Source organism: Marmota marmota, unplaced genomic scaffold (genome assembly GCF_001458135.2).
Source record: "Marmota marmota marmota unplaced genomic scaffold, marMar, whole genome shotgun sequence".
Classification (NCBI taxonomy): Eukaryota; Metazoa; Chordata; class Mammalia; order Rodentia; family Sciuridae; genus Marmota; species Marmota marmota.
In genome coordinates this window covers 37656332-37682403 of record NW_025999853.1, presented here as the reverse complement: position 1 = coordinate 37682403, position 26072 = coordinate 37656332, and the positions used below count along the sequence as shown (strand labels likewise).

At 34.1% G+C, this 26072-nt stretch overlaps 1 protein-coding gene across 4 annotated transcripts in view; it reads left to right on the top strand.

Annotated features, from left to right (window-relative positions):
• Window positions 1–26072, top strand: part of LOC107140063 (RAB3A interacting protein) — a 54209-nt gene that overhangs the window by 15817 nt on the left and 12320 nt on the right. For 3 of the 4 annotated variants that reach the window (XM_015483019.2, XM_048805197.1, XM_048805193.1), the window contains 3 exons: window positions 50–308; window positions 13515–13610; window positions 25324–25401. In XM_015483019.2, coding sequence (XP_015338505.1) covers window positions 50–308; window positions 13515–13610; window positions 25324–25401 — 433 coding nt within the window. Of the gene's footprint in view, window positions 1–49; window positions 309–10736; window positions 10921–13514; window positions 13611–25323; window positions 25402–26072 lie in introns of those variants that run through there. The other variant, XM_015483021.2, reaches the window with a different exon arrangement.

Sequence of the window (26072 nt, the reverse complement as noted above, 5' to 3'; positions counted from 1 at the left end):
TTTGGTGCTTATGCTGATACTTTCTGAAAACTGTTTCTTTTCTTTATAGCATTCATGTTACAGACCCAGCATCTTCTGTTACCTCTGGAGCTGCAGCTGAGTTCACTAAATTAACTACAAGGAAGGACAACTGTAATGCAGAGAGAGAGTTTTTACAGGGAGCTACTATCACAGAGGCTTGTGCTGGCAGCGATGATATTTTTGGGTTGAGTACAGATAGTCTGTCCCGTTTACGAAGCCCATCTGTTCTTGAAGTTAGAGAAAAGGGCTATGAAAGATTAAAAGAAGAACTTGCAAAAGCTCAGAGGGTAAGGAAAAAAAAATATTCTTCCACATATCATGTTAGAAATTACTGCTTCTCCATGGGGTAGGGCAACTAATTAATAGGTATCTTTACAGTTCTAAACATACCCTTCACATGTGCCCAGCCTCAGCTTCTGTGTTTTCCTTGCAGCATCAAGGAATATGAAATTGGCTGGGTAGTAAAGAAGCCCATCTAAGAGGACTTATTAGGAAAATGTGATTCTAAAACTCTTCTGGTCTCCTGTATTGACTAATCTCTGTATTACATTATCTGTAAGGCAAATTTAGTGGATTATATTCCAGATGCCTATTTTTTCCTTCTTATGTCTAATTCATATTGTTTTGAGAATTGTTTTAGTAATATCACCTTTGTTATTCTGCTGTTTTTGAATATTTTCTGTATTTTACCTTGGAGAATTTTCTTTTCTTGGTAGATTATTCTGTTTCCCATTTGTTGTTCTTTAAATTTTTTGCTATTTATTTCCAAATTTGTGGCCATATATTACTTTCTTATGAGACAGTCTTTAAATTACAGAGGGAAATATATAACATTAAGAAGCAAAATATCTCAAATGAACATCTAAGTTCCCACTTTTAGAACCTAAAAAAATGAGAGTAAAATAAAATCAGAGCAAGTTGAAGGAAGGAAGTAATAAAGATAAGAGTGGAACTAAATGAAATTGATGAGAAAAAATAGAGAAAAATGAATGAAACAAAATTCTTGTTCTTTTAAAGAGCAATAAAATTTGACATACCTCTGGTAAGCCTGACAAAGAAAAAAGACACAGATTATCAGTAGCAAGAGTGAAACCGGGATATCACTACAAACCCACATGTCAAAATACAATAAGGGAATAATATGAATGACCTTACATATTTAAGATTTGATAACAGTCATGAAATACTGATTTACACATATAAATTAAAAAGGTAGGGCAAATATTCTATAGACATATAACTTTCAGCGTACTGTGACGTTTCACAAACATGTATTTTACCTTTTCCCAACTATACTTGTCTCTCAAGAACAAGAACATAACTTTTTTTTTAATCCCCACTTCCTAACATAAAACAATATAATGCTTAGTGTATATGCCTCCTTATTAGTGCCTCAATGAATAGATGATTGTTAAACAGCCATGAAGATATGTCAAACTATATTTTAACAAAGGAAGAAAAATCAATAGTCCTTTTATCAGGAAGAAAAATCAATAGTCCTTTTAGTCTTTTCCCAAAGAGAAGGGATGTGGTGAGATGTGATTGTGTTTTGCTGCTACCATTTGGCTCAGACTTTATTTAATATACAGTATTTTAGTGAAATCACAGATACAGAAGTAAACTGTTAAACATATATATCTACCTTTCAAAGCACGTTGTGTTTACTTATTGATCACAATAAATCTCTTAGCTCATTTAGGAAATCTTTAGTTGTGTTTAGAGGTTGTTGAGATAATTGAAATAATAATGATGTATATGCACATATATAGTGAATTTTATTGTGATGAGTACAACATAGTTTTAATGTTAAAATTCTAGAAAGGACTCTTGAATATGAGTATTTTCTGAATTATGGCAACTTGTGATTCAAAACTTATGTCAACAGCCATTCCTGTTATTCCAAATTTTTTTTAAGAGAGGCCAGATTTTTTTGACATTTTTTTCTTTCTTCTACTTTTATTTGTTTCTATTTAAAGTGAGTTTCTTATAGGCAGGATATAGTTACATCTTGATTTTTTATCCTTTCTAATAATCTCTATCTTTTTTTTTTTCTTCTTCTTTTTGGTAGTACTGGGGATGGAACTGAGCTATACCCCAAGTCCTTTAAAATTTTTTTTTTTTTTAATTTGAGACACGGTCTCACTAAGTTGCCAAAGTTGGCCTTTAAGCTTAGAATCCTCCTGTCTGTCTCCTAAGTCACTGAGATTATAGCTGTGAACCCCCATAACCAGCCTTTTAATTGACATGATTTGAGTATTTACATTTCATGAATGTTGATATGGTTTTTAAAAAACTTCTATCATACTATTTGTTTTCTATTAGTTGCATATGATTCTTCTTTTCCCCTTTCTTCCTTTTATGATTTCTTTTGTACTCTATATTTTTTATGAATTCATCTTTTCTTTAGCATATTGGCTATGTATCTTTGTTGTGTTAATTCAGTAATTGCTTTAAGGGTTTATAGTGTACATATTTAACTTGCACTATCTTCAGTGATAGTATCCTACTTCACATACAGTGTAAGAATCTTAAAAAAGTATATTTCTGTTTTCCCATCCTATTTTGTTGTTATTGTTGTTGCTGGTACATAATAATTGTATAGTATAGTGGTTGCATGGTGGCATTTTTGTATGTGCACATAACATAATTTGATCAATTTTGCTCCCTGATACCTCCCCTTATCCTTACCTTCTCCCTCCCTAACTCCCTTTCTCTACTTTTCTGCTTTCATAATGTCCTCCACCCCCACCCCCCACCCCAGCTTCCACATATGAGAGAAAATATTTAGTACTTGTCTTTCTGAGTCTGGTTTGTTTCACTTAACTTGATGCTCTTCAGATCCATCCATTTTCTGCAAAAGATGTAATTTTGTTGTTCTTTATGGCTGAATAAAACTCTATTGTATATCTCATCTTTTCTTTATCCTAGTCTAGACACCTAGACTGATTCCATAACTGGGCAGTTGTGAATTGTGCTTTGATAACATAGGCACACATGTATTACTAAAACATGCTGATTTTAATTCTTTTGGGTAAATACCAAGAAATGGTATAGCTAGGTCATATGATAGTTCTACTTTCAGTTTTTTAGGAACCTCCATACTGATTTCCATAGTGGCTGTCCTAATTTGCATTCCTACCAACAGTTTATCTTTTTTCCTGAATCCTTACCGGCATTTTTTGTTATCTATATTCTTGATGATTGTCATTCTGATTAGAGTTAAATAGAATATCAGTGTAGTTTTGATTTGCATTTCCTTGATGGATAAAGATGTTGAACATTTTTTCATTTAGTTTTTGGCCATTTGTACTTTTGAGAAGTGTCTGTTCATTTTATTTGCCTATTTGTTAAATTGGATAATTCATTTTATTAGTGTTGGATTTTTTGAGTTCTTTATATATTCTGGATATTAAATACTCTGTCAGAAGAGTAACTGACAAAGATTTTCCCCCATTCTATAGGCTGTGTCTTCACACGGCTAATTGTTTTCTTTTGCTGGGCAGAAGCTTTTGAATTTGATGATATTCTATGTATTGATTCTTGATATTCCCTGAGCTACAGAAGTTTTATTCTAGAAGTTGTTGCTTGTGCCTGTGTGTTGAACTCCTTCCCTTATGTTTTCTTGCAGCAGTTGGAAAGTTCCTGTTCTTATACCTAGGTCTTTAATCTAATTTAAGTTGACTTTTGTACAGGGTGAGAGATAAGGTATTGCAGGGGGACCAGCACCCTGCCAGGGTAGATTCCTGCTCAGGAGATGTGATCCACCTGAGAGAAGTAGAAAGTCTGAAATAATTACTAAGAAATAGAGGCAGAGCCAGAAATTAAATAAAAAGGAAGCAGAGTTAGATCTTCCAGTCCTAATAAGAGCTAGAACTGAACAATTAAAAAATGGCTCCATTTTTTAAAAAAAAAATTTTGTTGTATTCTATTTATTCTAATTTGTTATATATGAAAGCGGAATGCATTTCAGTTTATATTACACAAATATAGCACAATTTTTCATGTCTCTAGTTGAACCCAAAGTAAAGTCACACCATTCGTGTTTTGATACACGTACTTAGGGTAATGATGTTCGTCTCATTCCACCATTGAACCCAGGGCCTCACACATGCTAGGTGAGTGTTCTTCCTCTGAGCCACAACTCCAGCCCATCCAATTCTTTATTTAAGGGGAAGCACATCAAAGGCAAGGTTAAGGTTTCAGTGGAAACTGTGGAAACCTTCTCTGTGTTGCAGGGGTCTTGCAGCAAACAGGTTGATTGGCATCTTGGCAAGCCATACTCATCTCCGAGAGGCTGAGTGGCTGTGTGGCTTCAGGGGGTCACCCCATCTCCATTGCACTGCTGAACTTAGAGGCAGCTAGGTAGGAAGCCACGTGAACCAAGTATTCTCAAACCAGCAAGATTGCTGCTGGGGGTTCTCACTGGGAGTTCTCCATACCAGGCTTTCCTGCTTAATGGCTTCCTTGTCTTTTAGGTTCTTGCACAGTTCAAGGATGGTTCCTGGCAATAGGGATCTAGTTTCATTCTTCTACACATGGATATTCTGTTATCCCAGTACCATTTCTTAAAGAGGCTATCTTTTCTGCACAACATGTTATTTGTTTGCATTAAACAGTTGATTATCGTTTATAGGGATTTAAATAATGATACATAGGTACCCATGTAGCTGTCATTTCTAGTGCTATTCTTTTCTGCATATGTATCTAGATTTTTAACTGATATCATTTTCCTTCTGCTTAAAGGACATTCTTTAACATTTTTGTTTTCCATGTTTGCTTTTGTCTTTTAACTTTTATATATATGAAAATGTCTCTTTTTATTTTTGTTTTTGAAAGCTATTTTCTCTGGATAATGAATTTTACATTGATAACGTTTTTCTTTTAGAACTGTAAAAATGTTGCTCTAGTATCTTAAAGCATTCATTATTTCTTACAAGTAGTCTGCTGTTATCCTTACTTTTATTCCTCTGTATGTGATGGGTTTTCCTCTAGGCGTTTATGAGATTCCTCTGCAAGTATTTTGATAATGATTTGCTTTGGAGTAGGTTTTTTTCAGGGTTTTGTGTGTGTACGTATGTGTGTGTTTGGAATTTGTTGAGTTTCTTGAATCTGAGAGTTTTAAGTTTTGTAAAATTTGGGACATTTTGGCCAGTATTTATTCAAAAGTTTTACATTTCTCATAATCTCTCTCCTCCTTTCCGATTCCTGTTACACATACATTAGCTTACTGGGTTTTTGTTTTTGTTTTGGGTACCAGGGATTGAACTCAGGGATGCTTGACCACTGAGCCACATCCCCAGCCCTTTTTAATATTTTATTTAGAAACAGGGTCTCACTAAGTTGCTTTGAACTCATGATTCTCCTGCCTCAGCCTCCTGAGGTGCTAGGATTACAGGTATGCACTGCTGCGCCCAGCTAGCTTACTGGGGTTCTATTTATTCATTTAAAAATCTTTTTCCCTCTTGGTGTTTCATTGTGGATAGTTTCCTGTGCTGGGTCTTCAGTGTCACTGTGCTTTCCTTCTGCATTTTCTAATCTGTTAATATCATACAATGTATTTTAAAACTTAAACATTGTAGTTTTCATCACTAAGAGTTTGCTTTGGATCATATACATTATGCTTATCTATGTATAGGATCTCTATATATGTATATGATCCAAATATATATATATATATATATATATATATATTTATATATATATATTTATATATATATATTTATATATACATAAATATATTTTAGTTTTGCATAATTAGTCTTACCTCTATTCACTCTTGAGCATGTGAAAGACAGTTTTAAACTTCTCTAGTGTTTAATCTCTTCAAATAGCAATCTAAGGCTCGCTTGATTTGTTTCCCATTTCTGGAGGATCACTGTCTTTTGTTGCTAAATGTTCAATATCTTGAAGATTGTTGTTTCATATATATTACCCAATTTCTTAGTTGTGTCAGGTGGTGGTAAGTTTGACCTTTGTTACTCTATCTTGATTTGAAATGAAAGTTGTATTTCCTATTTGTATTATTTGATTTTCTGTCCCGTCCTATACAAGTACACCCCCACATAAAAATTTACACTTCCACATACATGCTTTAGTTACTATGTTTGTGCTTATGATTATGTGCTGAGCATATAGTGAATTCTCAATATATTTTGTTAGTTAAATCAATAGTTCACATGTATACAGGTATAGTGGTGTATGAATAGGCACACATGCATAATATATTATTAGTTGAGGTGATTCTAGATGTTTATAAGTACCTCCAAAATTTTAGTGACTTGACCTAATAGAGGTTCATTTTTATTCATTTAGTACTCTGAAACAGGTGTTTGTAGTTGATAGGCACTTCTTTGTGAAATTGTTTTTATAATCTCTTAGAGCTGAACTACCTCTTCCCAGCAACAAACCCATACACTGTGAGTAGGGGAGCCCCCCATGTGACCACTGGCTTTTAGGTGCAGGAATGCCAGAGGTAATGGTGTTGTCCTTCAGTTGTTTGGACTTCCACATGTTAGTGCTTAAGACTGGCTTTTGGTGGAATTCTCATGTGTAATTTGAGCTTTGGTATGTCCTTATGAAAATGTAGACTTTTGTGCTCCATTCCAGACCTGCTGAAACAGAATTATTTTGTTGAGGCTTGGCAGTATGCATTTTCATCAAACTTCTCTGTTGATTTTTTTTACATTCACTAAAGGGTGAAACCTGCTGGGATTATCTTCAACTTTTACTCTTCCTTAAAAGAGAATTAAATGGTGTGAAAATAAAATGCAGTAGGATAACTTGCAGCCATAGGAAGTTAACTCAAAAACACATACCTAGTACCAATTAGCATGGGCCTACTAACTGTAGCCAAGAAAGTTTGTAAACATTTGCCATGTTCATTCATCAGCGAGTGTTTCTTGAGTAACCAGAGTATTTACAGGATTGTATTAGGCTGTGTAGTATGCAAAATGTTAGATATGAACCTGAGTTTATTAGGGGGAAAAGACTTGTTTACATGGTAGTGTTTTATGGATTCTGAGCTGTACATTTTTTTCCCATTAACTTTTCTGAAATCAGTGTGAGTCTTCTAGTTGCTGTCAGCTAGGCAAAGATTGTGGCAGTTGTCATTGCCTACTTGGGTGCAAACTTGTTCACTGTTGTTCATGTTATCAGTTTAAGACTTTTTTCCTCTGATATACTGGGGGTTGAACCCAAGACTTTATGATTGCTAAACAAGCACTCAACCAGCCCTCTTGTTATTAATTTAATTGAATTATGTGAATTGGGTGCTCTATTTTTTTTATCTTAAATACTGTGTTAAAAACATCTTCAGAAGGATTTCACTATAATATGACATTGAAACAAAAAGAGAGACAAAAAAGCAATGTAACATGATAAAATTCTGTTTATCAGTTTAGAAGAGTATTCCTTATCACATAAAATGGACATTCTAAGAGGAAAAAAGCATGGTGTGATAGTTTTATTAGCAGTGTATTTTCTTTCCTGATGTATAAAATGTTTATCTTAAGAATCATGAAGTCGCTGGGTGTGGTGGCACACGCCTGTAATGCCAGAAGCTCGGGAGGCTGAGGCAGGAGATCGTGAGTTCAAAGCCAGCCTCAGCAACAGTGAAGTGCTAAGCAACTCAGTGAGACTCTGTCTCTAAATAAAATATAAAAAGGGCTGGGGATGTGGCTCAGTGGTTGAGTGCTCCTGAGTTCAATCCCTGTACCACTCCACCATACACACACAAAAAAGAATCATGAAATCTTAAATTTGTTGAAATATACTTCATTATAGAGTCCTGTTATTCTCTATTCTTAATACCTCTTGAATTTTCTCTAAAACCATTTTAAATCTATATCTCTTGCCTAAAATATTACAGGAATTACTGTGTTCTTTCAGTCCAGTTTTTTTTAACTTAGCCAAACTCTAAAAGTCATCATTCTATATTACAAATTTGATTGTTGTTATATTAAAATCTTTCATAATCTTTTAGATAATTTCCTCTTGCTTTTAAGGTAAGTCCCAATTGTGTAAAAAAAGCCTGCCATTTAAGGCTTTTCAAGACAGATCATAAACCTAACTTTTTTTTTTTTTTGTGGCATCTACCCTCTTCATATTTGGCTATATAAAGCACACTTCTTAATTTCTTCCTTTGCATTTGGAAGATTCTTCTAGTACGTACACATTACTATTTATAAAATTGCCTTTGCAACCCTCGTTAGGCAATGATGTCATGAATTTGGTCTTTTTTCTTTCACATCTCTTTACCTAGATGAATGCCTGATGTGTTGTTAACAGAAACAGTATTTATTGAAAGTATGAATTTTGAATAACTATATTACAGTACAAGGTTTTGATAATGAAAAGTACAAGTGAAGATCTAAAAAATATTCACATGAAGTACACATTTTACTTCATATTAGTAGATTGAATTGAACCCGGAGGCATAAAGAGAAAGTTATCAGCTGGGTGTGCTGGTACATGCCTGTAATCCCAGCAACTTGGGAGGCTGAGGAGGGAGGATTGAAAGTTCAAGACCAGCCTCAGCAAGTTAGTGATACCCTGTCTCAAAATAAAAAATAAAGAGGACTGGGCATGTGGCTCAGTGGTGAAGTGCCCCTGGGTTTATCTTGGTAACAAGAAAGAAAGTTATCAGTTATTCATGGGGAAAGAATTCAGGAGGGTGGGATCAGCATGGCAATGAATGGAGAGCAAATAAGACCAGTTTAACTCACCTTAGAGCATGGATCATGGGAAGTAACTCTGAAAAGGAAAACGGCATATGTTGCAGAGCGTATTAAGGTGAGGTTTACTCTACTTTGGTAGATAGTAGGGAACTACTTGAGAATTTTGCTTTCACGAATGACATATGAATTGATCTGTTGGTTTGGAAGCTTCTCAAGGGTATAATACGTATTTTATTTGTTTTTGTATCCTGGAAATTACCATACTGCTTACGTAGTAGAAAATGTTGAGTGAAGTTAGATTTCACATAAAGTTGTAAAAATTAGGATTTGAAAGGACCTGACGTTAAATTTATGCATTTATTAATGTGTAAATTAATGTAGGGAGAGCTGGCATTTAAAAACAAATTGTGTTAGATGGACAGCATGCCTTTATTTTATTTGTTTGCTTTTATGTGGTGCTGAGGATTGCACCCAGTGTCTCACATGTGCAAGGCAAGAACTGTGCCACTGAGCTACAGCCTCAGTCCCAAGAGAACTGGCATTTTAATGATGTCTTTCTGTCCAAGAACATGGATTTTTCTTTCTATTTGTTTAGGTCTACTTTTGTGTTTTTTCATGACTATTTAAAAGTTTTCATTGTGCCTTGTAGTCTTTAGCATTTTAAGTTTCCTTTGTCATCTTCAGTGATTTCAGTCCTGTCCTGTCCATTTTATTTTTCTTATATTGTTTTTGGTATAGTTCTGCCCATCCTTTTATTTTTAATCTGTCTGAATCACTTCACTTTAGGTATGTCTGTTGTACAGAGCATAGGGATGGATTTTGCTTCTTTGCCAGGTCTGAATGTCATTTTCTTTTAATAGATGAGTTATATCCACTTAAATTTATTAATAAAGATGCTGTTTGGGCTTTTTTTGTCACATAACTTTCCGATGTTTATTGTATGTGTATATGAACCTTTTCACTATGTACCCGGTTTGCTTTGTATTTTCCTTCAGTTTTTCTTTTTGGTCTTTTGGAAGGCTTTTATTTTCATTCCAGTTGTTACTAAAGTGATAGTCTTTGATGTATCTAACAAATAGTTGTGACAAAACATGAATATTACTTTCATTTTTTAAAACTGGAATGCCCATAAGTACGTGGAGAGGTTTGTGTGAAATATTGAAAGACTGTTTGGGCATTAGGTGTGTCATTAGGAAATCAAAGATTTAAGATAAATTGGCCCTTCTGTAGAGACTGTCTTTGGTCCCCACCACAAACAATACTAAAATAATTTAATAACTATTTTTTTCCTTTTTCTCTATAATTTAATTTTAGTTACAGGTACCATCATAATGTTAACCTCTGTAATCTGAACTATGTTCAAGTTTATACACATTGTTTTGTGAGCCTCAAGTTGTATCTGTTTACTTTCAGCTAATTTCTTAAAAAGTTAGGAGACTTAGTTTCATCTTTCACCTATTTTTTCATTTCTGTATTCTCAAAACTTATGTCATTTATATACTGTTTTGTTAGCTTTATCCCATTTAAAATATAGACACTTTTTTTTAAGAGCAATTTTAGGTTCATAGAAAAGAGGAAAGTACAGAGTGCCCATTCAGAACCCTTCACTATAAGCATCACCCACCAGAGTGGTACATTTGTTATAATTGATAAAACTCTGTTGACTCATTATCCCTCAAAGTTCTTTGTTTACGTTTGGGTTCACTCCTGGTGTTTTATATTCTGTGAGTTTTGACAAATGTAAGATGTGTATGTATCCACCATTATAGTATCATAGAGAATAGTTTTATTGCTTTAAGAATCCTCTGTGCTCTGCCTGTTCATCCCTCTCCCCCCCCCCCCAAAAAAAAAAAAAAAAAAAAAAAAACCCTGGTAACCACAGATATTTTTTTTAAATTTTCATAGTTTTACTTTTTTCTACTATGTAAGACAGTTGGAAGTATGTATGTAGTTTTTGAGTTTTTCAGATTTTTCACTTAGTAATATGCATTATAGGTTCCACCATGTCTTTTCATGGATTAATAGCTCATTTCCTTTTAGCACTGAATGATGTTCCATTATCTGGATGTAATTTAATCATTCACCTACTGAAAGACATCCTGGCTACTTCCAAGTTTTGGCGATTATGAATAACGCAGCTATGAATGTCAGTGTACAGGTTTTTGTGTGGACATGTTTCCAACTTGTGGGTACTTACCAAGAAGTACGAGTGCTGGATCGTATGGTAAGAGTTGTTTGGTTTTGTAAGAAACTGCCAAACTATCTTCCAAAGTGGCTGTGTTGTTTACATTCCTACCAGTGAAGAATGAGAGTTCCTGTTGCTCCACACACTCACAATTTGATGTCATTAGTGTTCAGAGTTTGGCCATTCTAATAGGTATGTGGTAGCATCACTTTGTTGCTTTAATTTGCATTTCCCTAATGAGAAACGATGTTGAGCATCTTATGTGCTTAGTTGTCATTTATGTATCCTCTTTGTGAAATGTCTATTCTGGTGTTTTTGTCCATTTTAAAAATTGGATTGTTCTTGTCTGAATGTTGTTTTAAGCGTTCTTTGCATATTTTGGGAGCAGATATGTCTTTTACAGATATTTTCTCCCAATCTGTGGGTTGACATCTCATTCTCTTGATATCTCCATCTTTTAGTCATAGTACTATGGTTCAGTGTGATTCCTTCTCATCTCCAGTCCTTAATTAAAGCTTCTGTAGATTTTTTTTCCTTATTCATATTCTCTGCTCCATCATTCAGGCAGGCTGATGAGAGAGAGATTTTCTAAGGTCTTACAGATTTATGATACTTTCTGGCCTTATACGTGGAAAACACTTTGGCTGAATATAAAATACTCAGTTTACGTTTTTTTTCTTCAATATCTAAAAAGTGTTACTTTGTTTTCTAGAGATGTTGCTGTAAAACTTTGATGTGATTTTTTTCCTCCTTGTATTTGGCTTGGCTTTGCATTTAGCTTTTTAATAATTTCAACTGATAAACATAAATTGTTAAGTATTAATGGGAAACCATGTAATGTTTCAACACACATATAGGTGGTAGTGTGTTTAAGTCAGGTTAAACGTATCTCCACAAAAAGTTATCATTTATTTTGCTGCAAAAACATTCAAAATCCTTTCTTAAAGCTTTTTGAAATGTAGAATTTATTTTTATATTTATAGTCACATGTTTTTGTGCACCAGAACATCTTATCTTCTAACTGTAAGTTTATGTATTTGTGTTTTTTTCGCATATTAGTGTGAATTGGATTTTCCTTGGCCCTTAGGAGGAAGTTCCTGTGAAGGAGTAGGATAAGCCTGGATAGCTTTCCCCTCTGTTGATATTGGCATATTTGTGTACACTTCCGTCTCTCAGAGGTATACCTTGTTCAAGCAGGTTTTCTCCTCTAGCTCAGTGTTTCTAAGAGCTATACAGGTGTAACATTTCATTACAAGATAGTTTTCTCTTTCCCTCACACTCTGTGATCTGTTTCTTTTGTAACCTTGCCACCCCCTTTCTCCTCTTGTGTCGGTTCCTTCTCTCTGCTTATCACCATTGTTTTTGTCTGGCAGTTTGGTTTCAAATTCCAAGCATTTTTCCCTTAGTATGAGACTCTGTCCTTGGCCAGGAGCTCTTTGCAGACTTCCAAGATCCTTAAGAGTTTAGAGCTTCTCAGCACCATTTGCTGCCTACAGAGTGGAATATACATGTTTGTTTTGTTTTGTTTGTCTTAATTCATCTACAGATGGGGCCTGTGAAAACCTTTCTGGTTTTCTCCATTTGTCCTCTGGTTTTCTCCATTTGTCCTCTGATTTGTTCTCTCAACAGCACTTTTTGAGTTATTTAGTGATTTTGGGGTTCTGAGATCCTTTCATTTCCTGTGATTCCCTTCTGATCCTGCATTGTGGGCAATATGAATCATTCTCTCATATTCTGAAATTAGTGGGGATTCTCTTTTACCTAGTTTTGATGATGATATAGTCATTAGGTTCTTCTGATTTTCTAACTGATATATTTGGTTTTTAGGAGTTATCTTTAGGAGATTTAAAAACTGTGCTCCTACTACAATTACAACACAACTATCTTGTATTTTGTTTCTGTAATTGTGACTTTTGTGTGTGTGTGTGTGTGTGTGTGACTGCTGTTTAAGGAGCTTGCTTTTTTTTTTCAGTGTTTGAAAGGTTAATTTAGAGCTAGTTAGACATTTGAAATTGCATATTTTTAGCATCTTAATAATTTTTAGACATCTGTTTGTGACCTGTAGAGAAGTCACATGTAAATATAGGTTGTAACTTTTGTCATTAACATTGTTTTTGATTTTAAATGCTAATATGCATTGTTTACCTCTGGTTACTGTGTTAAATGGATAATCTAATAGAAATTTTAGATTTATTATAGTATGGCACATAGGTATCTATATGTAAACAACTTTTAAAATAAATGTGAAAAAACCACTGAACTTTAATTGAAATTAATAAGCATAATTAAAAACATTCCTTGCTGGATAGAAATAAATATGTTCAAGAGAAAAACGAAGGGGAAAAAAAAGAGTGAAATCATTTTATTACTTATAATATATATTCATATTTAATCTTTGGGTATTTTATGAAAGAAATGTGAAATTTTAGTATATGTTAGTTGGATTATTTGTGATTTTAGACTATGTAAAATTTTAGCCTTTCATGTAGCAAGTACTAGATAAACATTTTCAATGTGAACATGTAGGAGAAGCTAGTGTTAATAATTTGTAGTTTTATTAGCAAACATTTATAGCCTTTTGAATCAAACTATATACTGTGGAGTCCCCAAATAAAATTATTAATTTTTCATAGGAACTGAAGTTGAAAGATGAAGAATGTGAAAGGCTTTCAAAAGTTCGAGATCAACTTGGACAGGAATTGGAAGAACTCACAGCTAGTCTGTTTGAGGTTGGTCTGTTTACATCTTGGCCAACAGCAGCATCTTGATTTTTATGTATTGATAGAATTATTTTTTGAAGAAATCTTTCAAAGGATATGCTTAACTTCATGTATATTCATAAGTCCTCTAAGCAAAAAAAAAAAAAAAATTCTTTAATAAATGTACAATCTGTAACTTAAAGAAAAACAAAATAAATAAAACACTATAAGCTACCCGTATCAGGTAATTTAAAATTATATGTGTTTAAAGAAAGGAGATAAACTTAAATTTTAAATATTTATAGGCTACTTTAGAGTAACTTTTTCTGATTCCGCAACAAAAATGACCTCTGATATGGGGTAATGTGAGGAATGTTAGAGAGTATATTTGCTATGTCTAGCCTGCCACCAGGACCAAAATTTCTACCCAGCTGAAGCATTGATTCTCAGTAAGAGTATCAATGGCCCCTAGAAGCAGAAGTAATAGTGTGTGTGAAAGGGAGAGAAAGACAAAGATACTCAATATTATAAAGAATTTGCGCATGGAATTATGAAAGGTGGCAAATCCCAGGAGTTGCAAGGTGAACTGATACTCTAGAAACTCAGGTAAGCAGATGGTGTAGTTCCAGTCGAGTTTGAAGGCTTGCGAATCTGGAAGAGCCAATATTCTAGTTAGAGCCTGAAGGAAGAACGAGTTTTCATGTTCAGGAACTTTTTGTTTTATTTTGGACTTCAGCTGATTGGATGAAGCCCACCCATATTATAGAGAGCATTTGCTTTACTCAATGTGATAATTTAAATGTTAATTTCATCTAAAACAACCCAAAACCTAGAATACTGTTTGACCAAATATTTGGACATACTGTGACCCAGTCAAGATGACAATAAAATTAACCATTATAAGGAATTGCCACCAAAATGCTAATAATAGTCCTTGGTCATTTTGACAACTTTTAGTATCTCTAGGGAAAAGGATAGTACTTACATGGTAAAGAACCATTGCCATGAAGTGTCTCCTTTGGTAAGACCGCCAGCCTTTAGAAGTTTCTTAACAAAAATGTTGATATGTTACCAGAATGAATAATGCCATCATCATCATTTAGCAATGTTTTTTACCCCTAAACATTTATTATTTATTTATTTATTTATTTATTTATTTATTTATTTATTTATTTATTTATTTATTGTGGTGGGGATTGAACCCAGGGCCCTGTGCATGTGAGGCAAGCACTCTACCAGTTGAGCTATATCCCCAGCTCCAAAGATTTCTTCTTAAATTATTTATTATAATAAAAAAAAATTGGAAAAACTCCATTCCATTCCATTCCAAATATGTACAGAACTCTAAAATTGCTTTTTGTTATTTTTATTCATGTGACATTTATTTCAGTTTTAGAGGTATGCATATTTTCCTACATATAATATTAATATATTTTATATTTTTCAAATAACACTTTCATTCACTAGTTGAAATGATAATCTATGATGTGCATGTTTCATAATTTGTTATTTTCTTGAATGGACATTTTAAAATGAATATATTTATTTCTTCAGTTACCTAGTCATCAGAAATGAGAGGAAACTAAATTTAAGAATGGTGGTCAATGGAAAGTTAAAAATCTAGAACAGGAGTATTTGATGTTATATTTTATAGTGAGACCAGGAAAGAAAGTATGTTGATAAAAGATGATTTTAGTAATGAAATTTGTATTCAAATTATTTATGAATTATGAAAAAAGTGCTGACAGTTTTTCTGTGGCCTTAATTGTGCCTTGCTAATCTTAGTTTATCATTATCTTATGAAAATATTTTTTTCTTGCATTTTTATGTGTGTATAATTTTTAAAATATTAAAATTATTCAGAATAAACTCCATTTGTACACTTTTGATAAACCTGACATGTAATTTCAAATTAGGAGTTCATTATTATGTTTGATGAATAATTTTGAATATTAATTATAGTTTATATGTAGCAAAATTGAGTCTTAAAATACCAAATATGTACAAAACTCTAAAATCGCATATATTTGTACTGTCTTCAGTTTTGAGATAAGATAACAAAATTGTCAGTTGAAAGAATACTTTGCACTCAATATGGAAAAAATATAGGTAGTCATAAGATTTTTTTGTTTTATAAGCCAGTTTTTGTTGTTGTTGTTGTTGTTGTTATGCTTTGTTTTCTTTCAACAGTAAAGAAAAATAAGATATAGAAAGTCTGTTGAGCAAGGCTAGTATTCAGATTTATTACCCTGACTCTTGCTTTAAATACTATTAAAATAATAACTGGCACTTCTGTTTGTCTCAAGCCATAACATTGTAGTCATTATGAGGCCTCTCTTTCCTTCATCCCACATTCAGGTTATTAGTAAAGTCTTGTGGTGCTACCTCTAGACTATAAAGCAAAGCATATTCCAAGCCACTGTTATTTGCCTAGATCAATGTATGTTGAACTTTTTGATTCTGTACCCAGTCAGTGATGGAGAAATTTGAGCATGTATCTCATATTTATTGCGGGGTCCCTATGTGCTGGGCTCTGTTATAAAAGCACGTAGACTTTTTATAAGTTGTATACATATGCTAACATTTATAATAATATATTACATACATTTAAGACAAAAACAATAATAAAACTACTTAAATTTTTATAATAGTACCAAAATATTTTATTCTCACCAAAGCATTATATGTATTTGTATTTTTATATGTAGTGAGGAATGTGATTGAATGTTACTTTGTTTTTGAAAATTGATTTTAAAAATTTATGACCCAGATGAAAGTCTAGTCTGAGTTTCATTTTTAAAATTAAATGTAATGTTGCTGGTAACTCACAGATTTATCAATCCATCTGTCATCAGTGTAGTGGCCCCTGTAAATCATGTATATGTTTTTTTTTCAGTTCTATTACCAGTTATGGGAATTTTTTTTTTAATCCTCCAGCGAATTTCTGTCTTCCCCAGTACTAACAAAGTATTATTATTATTTTTATTAGCACATTATAGTTTTATATAGTAGCTGGGTTCATCTCAACAAATTCTTACATGCATGGCATCTGACCCACTCCATTTCAGTCCCTGTTTGTTGCTGCCTCCCCACATGTTCCCCATTCCCATTCTATTCCACCGTCCTCCCCTTGCTCATTCCTCATCCATCCTTGATGGGTGCCTTTCACACACACTTAGTAAAGGTAAAAATCCTTGTAGTGTGTTTATTTATACACATAATATGATTTCTTTTTTCTTTTTTTTCTACTGGAGATTAAATGAACCCAGAGGTACTTTACCATTGAGCAACACCCCCAGCCTCCCAAGCTTTTTTTGAGACAGGATCTCATTAAGTTGCTTTAGAGCATCTCTAAGTTCTTAAGGCCTCAGCCTCCTGAGTCTCTGGCATTACAGGTGTGTGCTACTGCTCCTGGCTGTAACAGATTTTTTTGCAAACTAATCAGATGTTGTGTTTAAACATTATTAAAAACAAACAAATGAACAAAACAATAACAACAACAACAATAAAAACCCTGCCACCTCCTTTATTTGAATCACTACTGACCAGGTAGAATAAAAAATCTGTTTTCACAGTTTTTAAATACATACACAAATTGTTTAGATCAGAAGTCTACAGATAAGAGCCTCAGGATAAAAGCACCCTATGTTTCCTTTTGTCTAGCCTGTGCTAATAATGGGTTTTATATTTGTAAATGGAGGAAAATGTAACATTTTGTGACATGAAAATTTTAATATCAGTATGTAAATTAGGAGACAAGTATAGTAAGAATAGAAATTTGTTAGTGGAAACACAATATAGGAAGGAATAAAATCTGAGATTAATTATGTAAAGCGTTTATATATAGGGTGTACAAATTAGAGTGTTTGTGATTGAAATTAAGTTGTTATCAGTTTAAGATAGTGTTATACCAGGAAAATGTTCAGTGTAAACCCTGTGGTAACCAAAAACAAAACAAAACAAAAAACTAAACAAAATTTAGATACACAAAAGACAAAAAGAAAAGAATCAAAATATATGGCCACAAAATATCATCAGACCACACTAAATAACAACAAAAAAGAGAGGAGCAAGGAAACTACAACACAGACAATAAACAAACAAACAAATAAATAAATAAAAATAAATTTAATAAAATGGCAAGAGTAAACCCTTACCTTACAATAATTGCTTTAAGTGTAAATGAACTAAACTTTCCAATCAGAAGGCTAAGAGTGGCTGAATGGGTAAAAAACAAAATGCCAATTATATACTGTCTGTAAGAGACTCACCTTAGATTTAAGGACACATATAGTCTAAAAGTGAAAGGCTGGAGAAATAAAACTGGCAAAAGAACAGAAGTGCCAGCATTCCATTGAAAATCAGGTCAGCAAAGACATGAGAAAACAGCTATGGGTCAATATTCCTGATACACATAGGTACAAAAATTTTCAATAAAATGATTGAAAACTGAATTTAGCAGCATATGGCAAGAATAAATATACCATGACCAAATGGGATTTATCCCTGTGATGAAAAGATGGTTGAACATGGGTAAATCAATCATTATAATACAATCGTGTTAACAGATGGAGATCATGTGATCATCTCAATAGATGTAGAAAGACCTCTTTACAAAATTTAATATCCATTGATCATGAAAACTCTCAACAAAATAGGTATTGAAGCAGTGTAATTCCACACATTAAGAACCATATATGAAAAACTTATAGCTCACATCACTGTCAATGGGAAAAAAGTTGAAAGCTTTTCCTCTAAAATCTGGTACAAGGCAAAGGTTGCCTGCTCTTTGCCACTTTTACTTAAGATAGTACTGAAGTCCTAGACAGAGTAATTAGACAAGAGAAAGAAAAAATCATATATTTGAAGGTGATATTAACATATATAGAAAGTCCTAAGGATTCATTAACAAAAGTTAGAACTAACAAATGAATTTAGTAAAAATGCAGGATACAAAAATCAGTGGTGTTTCTATACACAGTGAACTATCTGAAAAGGAAATTAAGAAAATCCTGTTTGTAAAAATACTAAAAAGAATTAAATACTTAGGAATAAACTTAACCAAAGAGATTAAAGATTTGTATGCTGTATATTATAATATGTGGATGAGGGGAGTTAAAGAAGACAGATACATAAAAAGATATCCTATGTTCATGGCTTGAAAAAATTAATATTGTTAAAATGTCCATAAAACCAAAAGTGATTACAGATTCAGTGCAATCCCTCTCAAAATCCCAATGATTTTTTTTTTCAGAAATAGAAAAAAAAAAATCCTAAAATTCTTTCAGATCTGCCAAAGAGCAAAAGCAGTTTTCTTTTTTTTGTGTGTGTGTGTGTATGTGTATACACACATACACACACACACACATTTAAAAAATATGAATATATAAATTGTTGATGGGCCTTTATTTTATTATTCATTTATTTATATGTGGTGCTGAGAATTGAACCCAGTGCCTCACACATGCTAGGCAAGTGCTCTACCACTGAGCCACAACCCTATCCCACAAAAGCAGTTTTCAACAAGAAAGAAAAGCTGGATATGTCACACTTCCTTATTTCAAAATATATGACAGAGCTACAGTAGTCAAACCAGTGTGGCACTGATAAAAAGACAATTGGAACTAAGTAGCCCCCAAATAAGCCTATGCATTTATGTGAAGGGTGCTTATAAATACACGGTTGAGAAAGGATAGTGTCTTCAATAAATGGTGCTGGGGAAACTGGATATACACATGCAGACAAATGAAATTGGATCTTTATCTCATGGCATAAACAACAACAATAACACAAAATAAACTCAAATTGGATAAGGAAAACTTGAAACCATAACACTACTATATCAAGAGCACAGGCAACAAAAGCAAATTAGACAAGTAGAATTGCATCAAACTTCTGCACAGCAAACTGAACAAAATGAAAAGGCAGCCTACTAAGTGGGAGAAAATATTTGCAAACTATGTATCTGATAAGGGGTTAATATACAAGGCACTCAATAACCAAAAGGAAAAGACCTCCTTCCTCCCCCCAAAAAAACCCCACAATTGAAAAATAGGTTAAAGACCTGCCTAGATGCTTTTCCTTAAAATCAATACAGATGGCCAACAAATATATTAAAAGGTGCTCAGCATCTTTTTTTTTTTAAGAGAGAATTTTTTAATATTTATTTTTCAGTTTTTGGTGGACACAACATCTTTATTTTATTTTTATGTGGTGCTGAGGATCGAACCCAGCGCCGCGCGCATGCCAGGCAAGTGCGCTACCGCTTGAGCCACATCCCCAGCCCTGCTCAGCATCTTTTATCATCAGGTAAATACAAATCAAAACCCAATGAGATATCCAAAATATAAAAGATGTTGTCAAGTATATACAGAAAAAGAACCCTTGTACACTGTTGGTCGGTGTTTTAGTTTTGTGTTCTGTGACCAAAAGGCCAGACAAGAACAACTCAGAGAAGGGAAAGTTTATTTTGACTCATGGATTCAGAGGTTTAGTCCATGGTCAGCCAACTCCATAGCTCTGGACCTAAGGTGAAGTAGAACATCACGGCAGAAGGATGTGACAGAAAGAAGCAACTCAGGACATCACAACCATGAAGCAGAGAGAGTTCTGCTCACCAGGGACAAAATAGTAAACCCCAATATGAGGCAAGACATCATGGTGGAAGAGTGTGGCAAAGGAAAGCTACTTAGTTTGTTACAGCCAGGAAAGAGGGAGAGCTAGTGCGAAATGAATCAGGGATAATATAATTCCACCGGCATACCCCTACTGGTCTACTTCCTCCAGCCATACCGTATCTGCCTTCAATAACCACCCATTAATCCATTCAGATTATCAATCTATCAAATGGATTAATCCACCAATCTGGTTACAACTCTTATACTCTTAAAACAATTTTGCCTCTGAACATTAATACATTTTCTTACACATGAACTTTTGGCAAGACACCTCATATTTATACCATTAAATTCTGCCCCTGGCCTCCGAAAGCTCATGCCTATCTCACAATGCAAAATACATTTAATTCATTTCCAAAACACTCTATCGTCTCCTATGTTGCCTTTTTATTTTGTTGACTGCTGTGCAGCATTACTCAGAAGACCAAGTCTAAAATCTCATCTGAGACTCAAGGCAAACTCTTTATCTGTGAGCCTCTATAAAGATCAAAAGCAGGTTACATATGATGGCACGAAGTACTTCCATTCCAAAAGGGAGAAGTAGGGACATGGAAAGAAGATGAGACCAAAGCAAGAACTAAGTCCACCTGGGCTAACAAGTCCTGTAGCTTAGGTCCAGCATCAAGGGGACATGGCATCATGATGTTTTCTCCAAAGGGCTTGTGTGGTTCTGCCCCCATAATATTGCTGGTTATAGCCCACATGGCATTTCTCTTGGTTTGTTTCTGCTTGATTTCTGCAGCTTTGGCTTTCTTCTTACATCTTCATGCATTGCCTTCTCAGGGATTCCAACTCTGCTTTACTTTGCCTGGCTTCCCAGGTCTTCCTTTGACATTTTGGTGGAAGCCTCCATGACCCCGTGACTCCATCATTCTGCATTCATGCAGAACCAGCACCACATGGATGACACCAAGTTTTGCTGCCATGTTGAACAGTAGCCAAGCCTTCTGGCACCGTGGCTATAGTGGCCTGTGAGTGGCTGAGCATGGTGAAACAACTTTTTAGGCCACCCCTTGTGCAAGCAGGGTGCTCTCATTGTCTGGTCTCAAAGGAGTTTTTATTTTTACACCCTTGAGCCTGTGATAGATGTGGCCTTGCCAATTCCCAGTATGCCTTCAAGCTGTCTTTTCTATTGTCTGGCTGTGTGAAGTATTTAGCATTTCTTCAGTAGTTGTAAATTCTTCAACAACCACACTTCCTTGATCCCAGTTTTACTCACAATTTTCTGGCCAAATTGCAGGTTTTTCAGATCTTTCTGCTTTGCTTTCTGCTGCTGATTATCACTGTAAACTTGGCTAAAGGGCATCAGCAGTGTCCATACCAGTGCCTGAGTGGTCCATTCAGCCTTTGCATTTAACCTCATGCTAAGTCTCAGGATATGGGTAAAATGTAGACAGCTATTTTTGCCAAAAGTTACATGAATGACCTCTAGTCAATGACCTCTAGTTCTCTAAACTTGAGGACTCAATTTTAATAGAGTCCTCCTTCCCCTCTGAAACTTGAGCCAAATCTTTACTGTCAGCATTCCTATTGACATTCTGGTCTTCTGAGATCCCATCAGTCTCACCCATCAAGCTCTGCTTACAACATTCTAAGGCTTCTGCATCCTGCATCTCCAAACTTTTCCAAAATTCCCCTGCAAACCAGTTCCAAATACTTATGAACCACATGGTCAGGTTAGTCACAGAAATGGCCCCACTCCTAGAACCAATTTCTTGTTTTTGTCAGTTTTGGGTCATTGTGACCAAAACCCCAAAAAAGATGAGGAAAAGTTTATTTTGGGTCATGGGTTCAAAGGTTAATTCCATGGCTGGCCAACTCCATAGCTCTGGGCCCAGTGTAAAGCAGAACATAATGGCAGAAGGGCCTGTCAGAGGAAAGCTTCTCAGTTCATGACAGCCAGGAAGCAGAGAAAGAAAATAAGTACAAGGAGCAGAGGATAATATAATCTCCAAGGGCATGCTGCCAGTGACTTTCTTCCTTTAGCTGTACCCTGTCTGCCTAAAGTTACCACCCATTAATCCATTTAAACTATTAACTCATCAAATGGATTAATCCATGGATGAGGTTACAGCTCTCATAATGTAATCATTTTACCTCTGAACACTACTGCACTGTTTTACACATTTCATATCCAAATCATAACAGTGGGTATGTAAATTGGGATAGCCATTATATAAAACAGTATGGGGGTTCCTCCTCAGAAAAATTAAGAATTACCAGCAATCTCACTTCTAAGTGTATATCCAAAGGAAATAAAATTAGTATCTTGATGCCTGTACTTCCATGTTCATTGCAGCAATGTCTCAATAGTAAAGATATGAAAATAAAATCTGATGTTTCTGTATATCTTGGAGTATTATTCGACCTTAAAAAGGAAATTCTGCCATTTTAGATAACATTGATGAACCTAGAGGACACAGGTTAATTGAGAAATGCCAGATACAGGAAAATGTTGCACAGTCTCCACTTAGATAAAATTTAAAATAGTTGAACTCATAAGCAGAGTAGATTGGTAGTTGTTTGAGGTTGAGGATTGGAGAAATGAGAGATGTTGGTCAAATGGTACAAAATTTCAGTTATGTAGGATGAATAAATTCTGAAGATCTAATGTACAGCCTGGTGACAGACTATATTGTATCTTTGAAATTTGGTAAGGTAGCTGCCATTGCAACCATATCCCTTAAAAGGCAACTTTTGCAAGTGGTAGCATGTTTAAAATGAAATTATATGAAATGTAACTTTCATTGCTCATAAATTTTTATTGAGATAGGCACATTCATTTGTTTATATATTACCCATGGCTGCTTTCACACTGCAAAAGATAAATTGAACATTTGCAACAGAAACTGTATATGGCCCTCAAATCCAAAAATACTATTTGGCCCTTTACAGAGAATGTTTGCTGATTCCTGGTATAGATGATTTTTTAATATCACTTTGAGCTTCAGAAGGACAAAGTGATGAAAAGTTCCAAACCTTTGAAAAATCTGCCTTTTGATGACTTTTGTTGATTTGCAAAATTTTATGCATTATCTCTTTAGATACTGCTTCTGCCTCAGCCTAGTTCTTCTTTCCTTTTGGGACCCCAATTATGTGCAGAGGTATTTTTCATTATCACTTGTCTCTAGTGGAAAGGTCGCCTCAAATTCCACCTCGTTTTTTTGTGTTTACTTTTTCTGGTCTTGACCTCTAATTGTTCAGTTTTCTTAGCTCTCAATGTTTTCAGACACATTAAAAACAAAAATAACCAACAAAACCTTGTTAGCTTTGCTAATTGTTCTCTATATGGTCCAAATTGTATAGTCCACTATATTGAAAGTAGAGTCTATTTCCAAATATTTAAATACATTTTCCCCCATAATATGAGTTACTTTTATAGCTAATGTCACTTATCTTGAAAGGTCAGATTAGATTTGTTCATTATTTTGAAAATATCTGCCAGATAGTCTTCAGTTCACAGCTACTTATCCTGGAAAATTTTGGCAAATCTGAAACAATTATTTTTAAAAAGAAAATGTTCAACTCATTTAGTTATTAAGGACCTTGCCAAGAAATCAGCATAATGGTGCATGGAATATTTTGTGGTTAATTTCATTTCATATAAATCATTGATAGTGAAGATTCTTATATTTAAACTAATGTGATTTATGAGTTCATAGGCACACACAAACCACAACTCTTTACAGTACTGTAAGAGCAAGTGGATGAATGGGATCACCATTGTCAGTGGTAGGGAACTTCCACTCTTTGACCCAGCATTTGGCAGACCTAGTGAGGTGCAGTTTCAAACTACTTTATTTACTAAATGTCTTTAAACCTCCCTACCTTCTGTCTTTCCCTTAGAGAAAGTATAAGTAGAAGCTCTGAAATATAAATTCTTATATTACAGGGAACTATATAATCCCATATTTTTCTAATCTTCCTGAATCCTGAGAATCATTCCATACAACAGCATAATTTTTAAAATATTTTTTTTTGTTGTTGATAGACCTTTATTTTATTTATTTATATGCGGTGCTGAGAATTGAACCCAATGCCTCACACATGCCAGGCAAGTGTGCTACAGCTGAGCCCCAGCCCCAGCCCCATGGCAGCATAATTTTTAATTGAGACCATGTCATACCTCTTCTTAAAATAAAAAAAGCCTTCCTTTTACACTTAAAAATAAAATCTGGAATTCTTGCCCTGATGTTTGATTATTAGAATGTAAGCTCTCTAAGAGCAGAGACCTTGTCTCTCTTCCCAGTGTATTATCAGCACTAGAATGGTACCTTACAAAGAGATGTCATGAATAAATGCTCAATAAGTAAATATTGTATGTGTGGAAAGGAATTAAATACCTAGAGTTTCATATTTTCTGATTTTCCCTTTTTAGGTTGCTCTGTACAAAATTTTCACTTAGTACTATTTTGTGAATGTTTTTATTGGAAGTTCTGAGGCTTCTCAATTGTCATCCCTATAAACTACAATATTATTGATGCATTAATATTTTTGTCCCTTATCTTTGCTATGATTAATAATATGAATATATATACATGTATGTATACACACTTATACATACACACATATATACATATCATGATCAAATTATAAACACCTAACTGCAAGGAAGTTGGCTTTGACCTGTGAGCCATTATCTTTTTTTTCATCAAAGTCACAATCCTTATAAAAGCATTATCAGAATGATTGAACTCAACTTGGCTGCCTCAGTGGTAATAGGTACTAAATGGAGTGTGCCTGTTTTTAGTTCCTAATAATTTGTCTCATGTCAACTGCTGTTTTGGTAGTTGATATTGAATTCTTAGTTTCAGGGTAAATTTTGGCAGTATGCTTCAATTATAGATGCTTGGCAGTTGGCTTTTTTAGATTTTTTTTAATAGATGGACACAGTATCTTTATTTTGTTTATTTATTGTTATATGGTGCTGAGGATCGAACCCAGTGCATCACATGTGTGAGACAAGTGCTCTGCTACTGAGCTACAACCCCAGCGCTTGTCAATTGATTTTTGAAAACAAATGTTAAATCCTTTGTTTCCAAAATTTGAGATATTAACTTTTTCAGGAAGCTCACAAGATGGTGAGAGAAGCAAATGTCAAGCAGGCAACAGCAGAAAAACAGCTGAAAGAAGCACAAGGGAAAGTAAGTTTTTATGGCTTTTAATAGAATGAAATTTAAAGAAATTACTAATAATCATTTTAAGGATACATTAATACTGATTAGATTTTTGTTCTGGTTGTAAAAGTAGTACTTATTCTAGCTTTGAAAGCTATAGAAAAATGTAAAGAAGAAAATAGTTGCTACCTAGATATAATTAATAGTGAACATTGGTGTCCATTTATATTAGAACCAAATGATTTAAAGCCTTGTAAATCACATCTTAAGGTGAACATTTATTTTCTTAGCTTACTGAAAAGCTACATAAATGTTAGATGTTACTATTTTAGTAAGATCTATTTTTTACTATTAAAATTATTAAAATCTACTATTTTAGTAGTGAACTACAACTAATCATGAGTTATTAAATTTTGAAGATTTCAAAAGTTTATATACATTAAATATTTTGTTTTTGATCATTTTGATGACTAGTAATTGTATTCAGATCTTGTAGAAACATCAAAAAACTTGGATATACTTTCATTTTATTACTCCACAGGAAAGACAAATTAGATCAGAGTAGGGACGAAGAGCAGGAGAAGAAGATTAACATTTAACAGGGATGAGAGGTGGGAGGGAAAGGGAGAGAGAAGGGAAATTGCATGGTAATGGAAGGAGACCCTCAGGGTTATACAGTGGAGGGGGTAGAGAGAGAG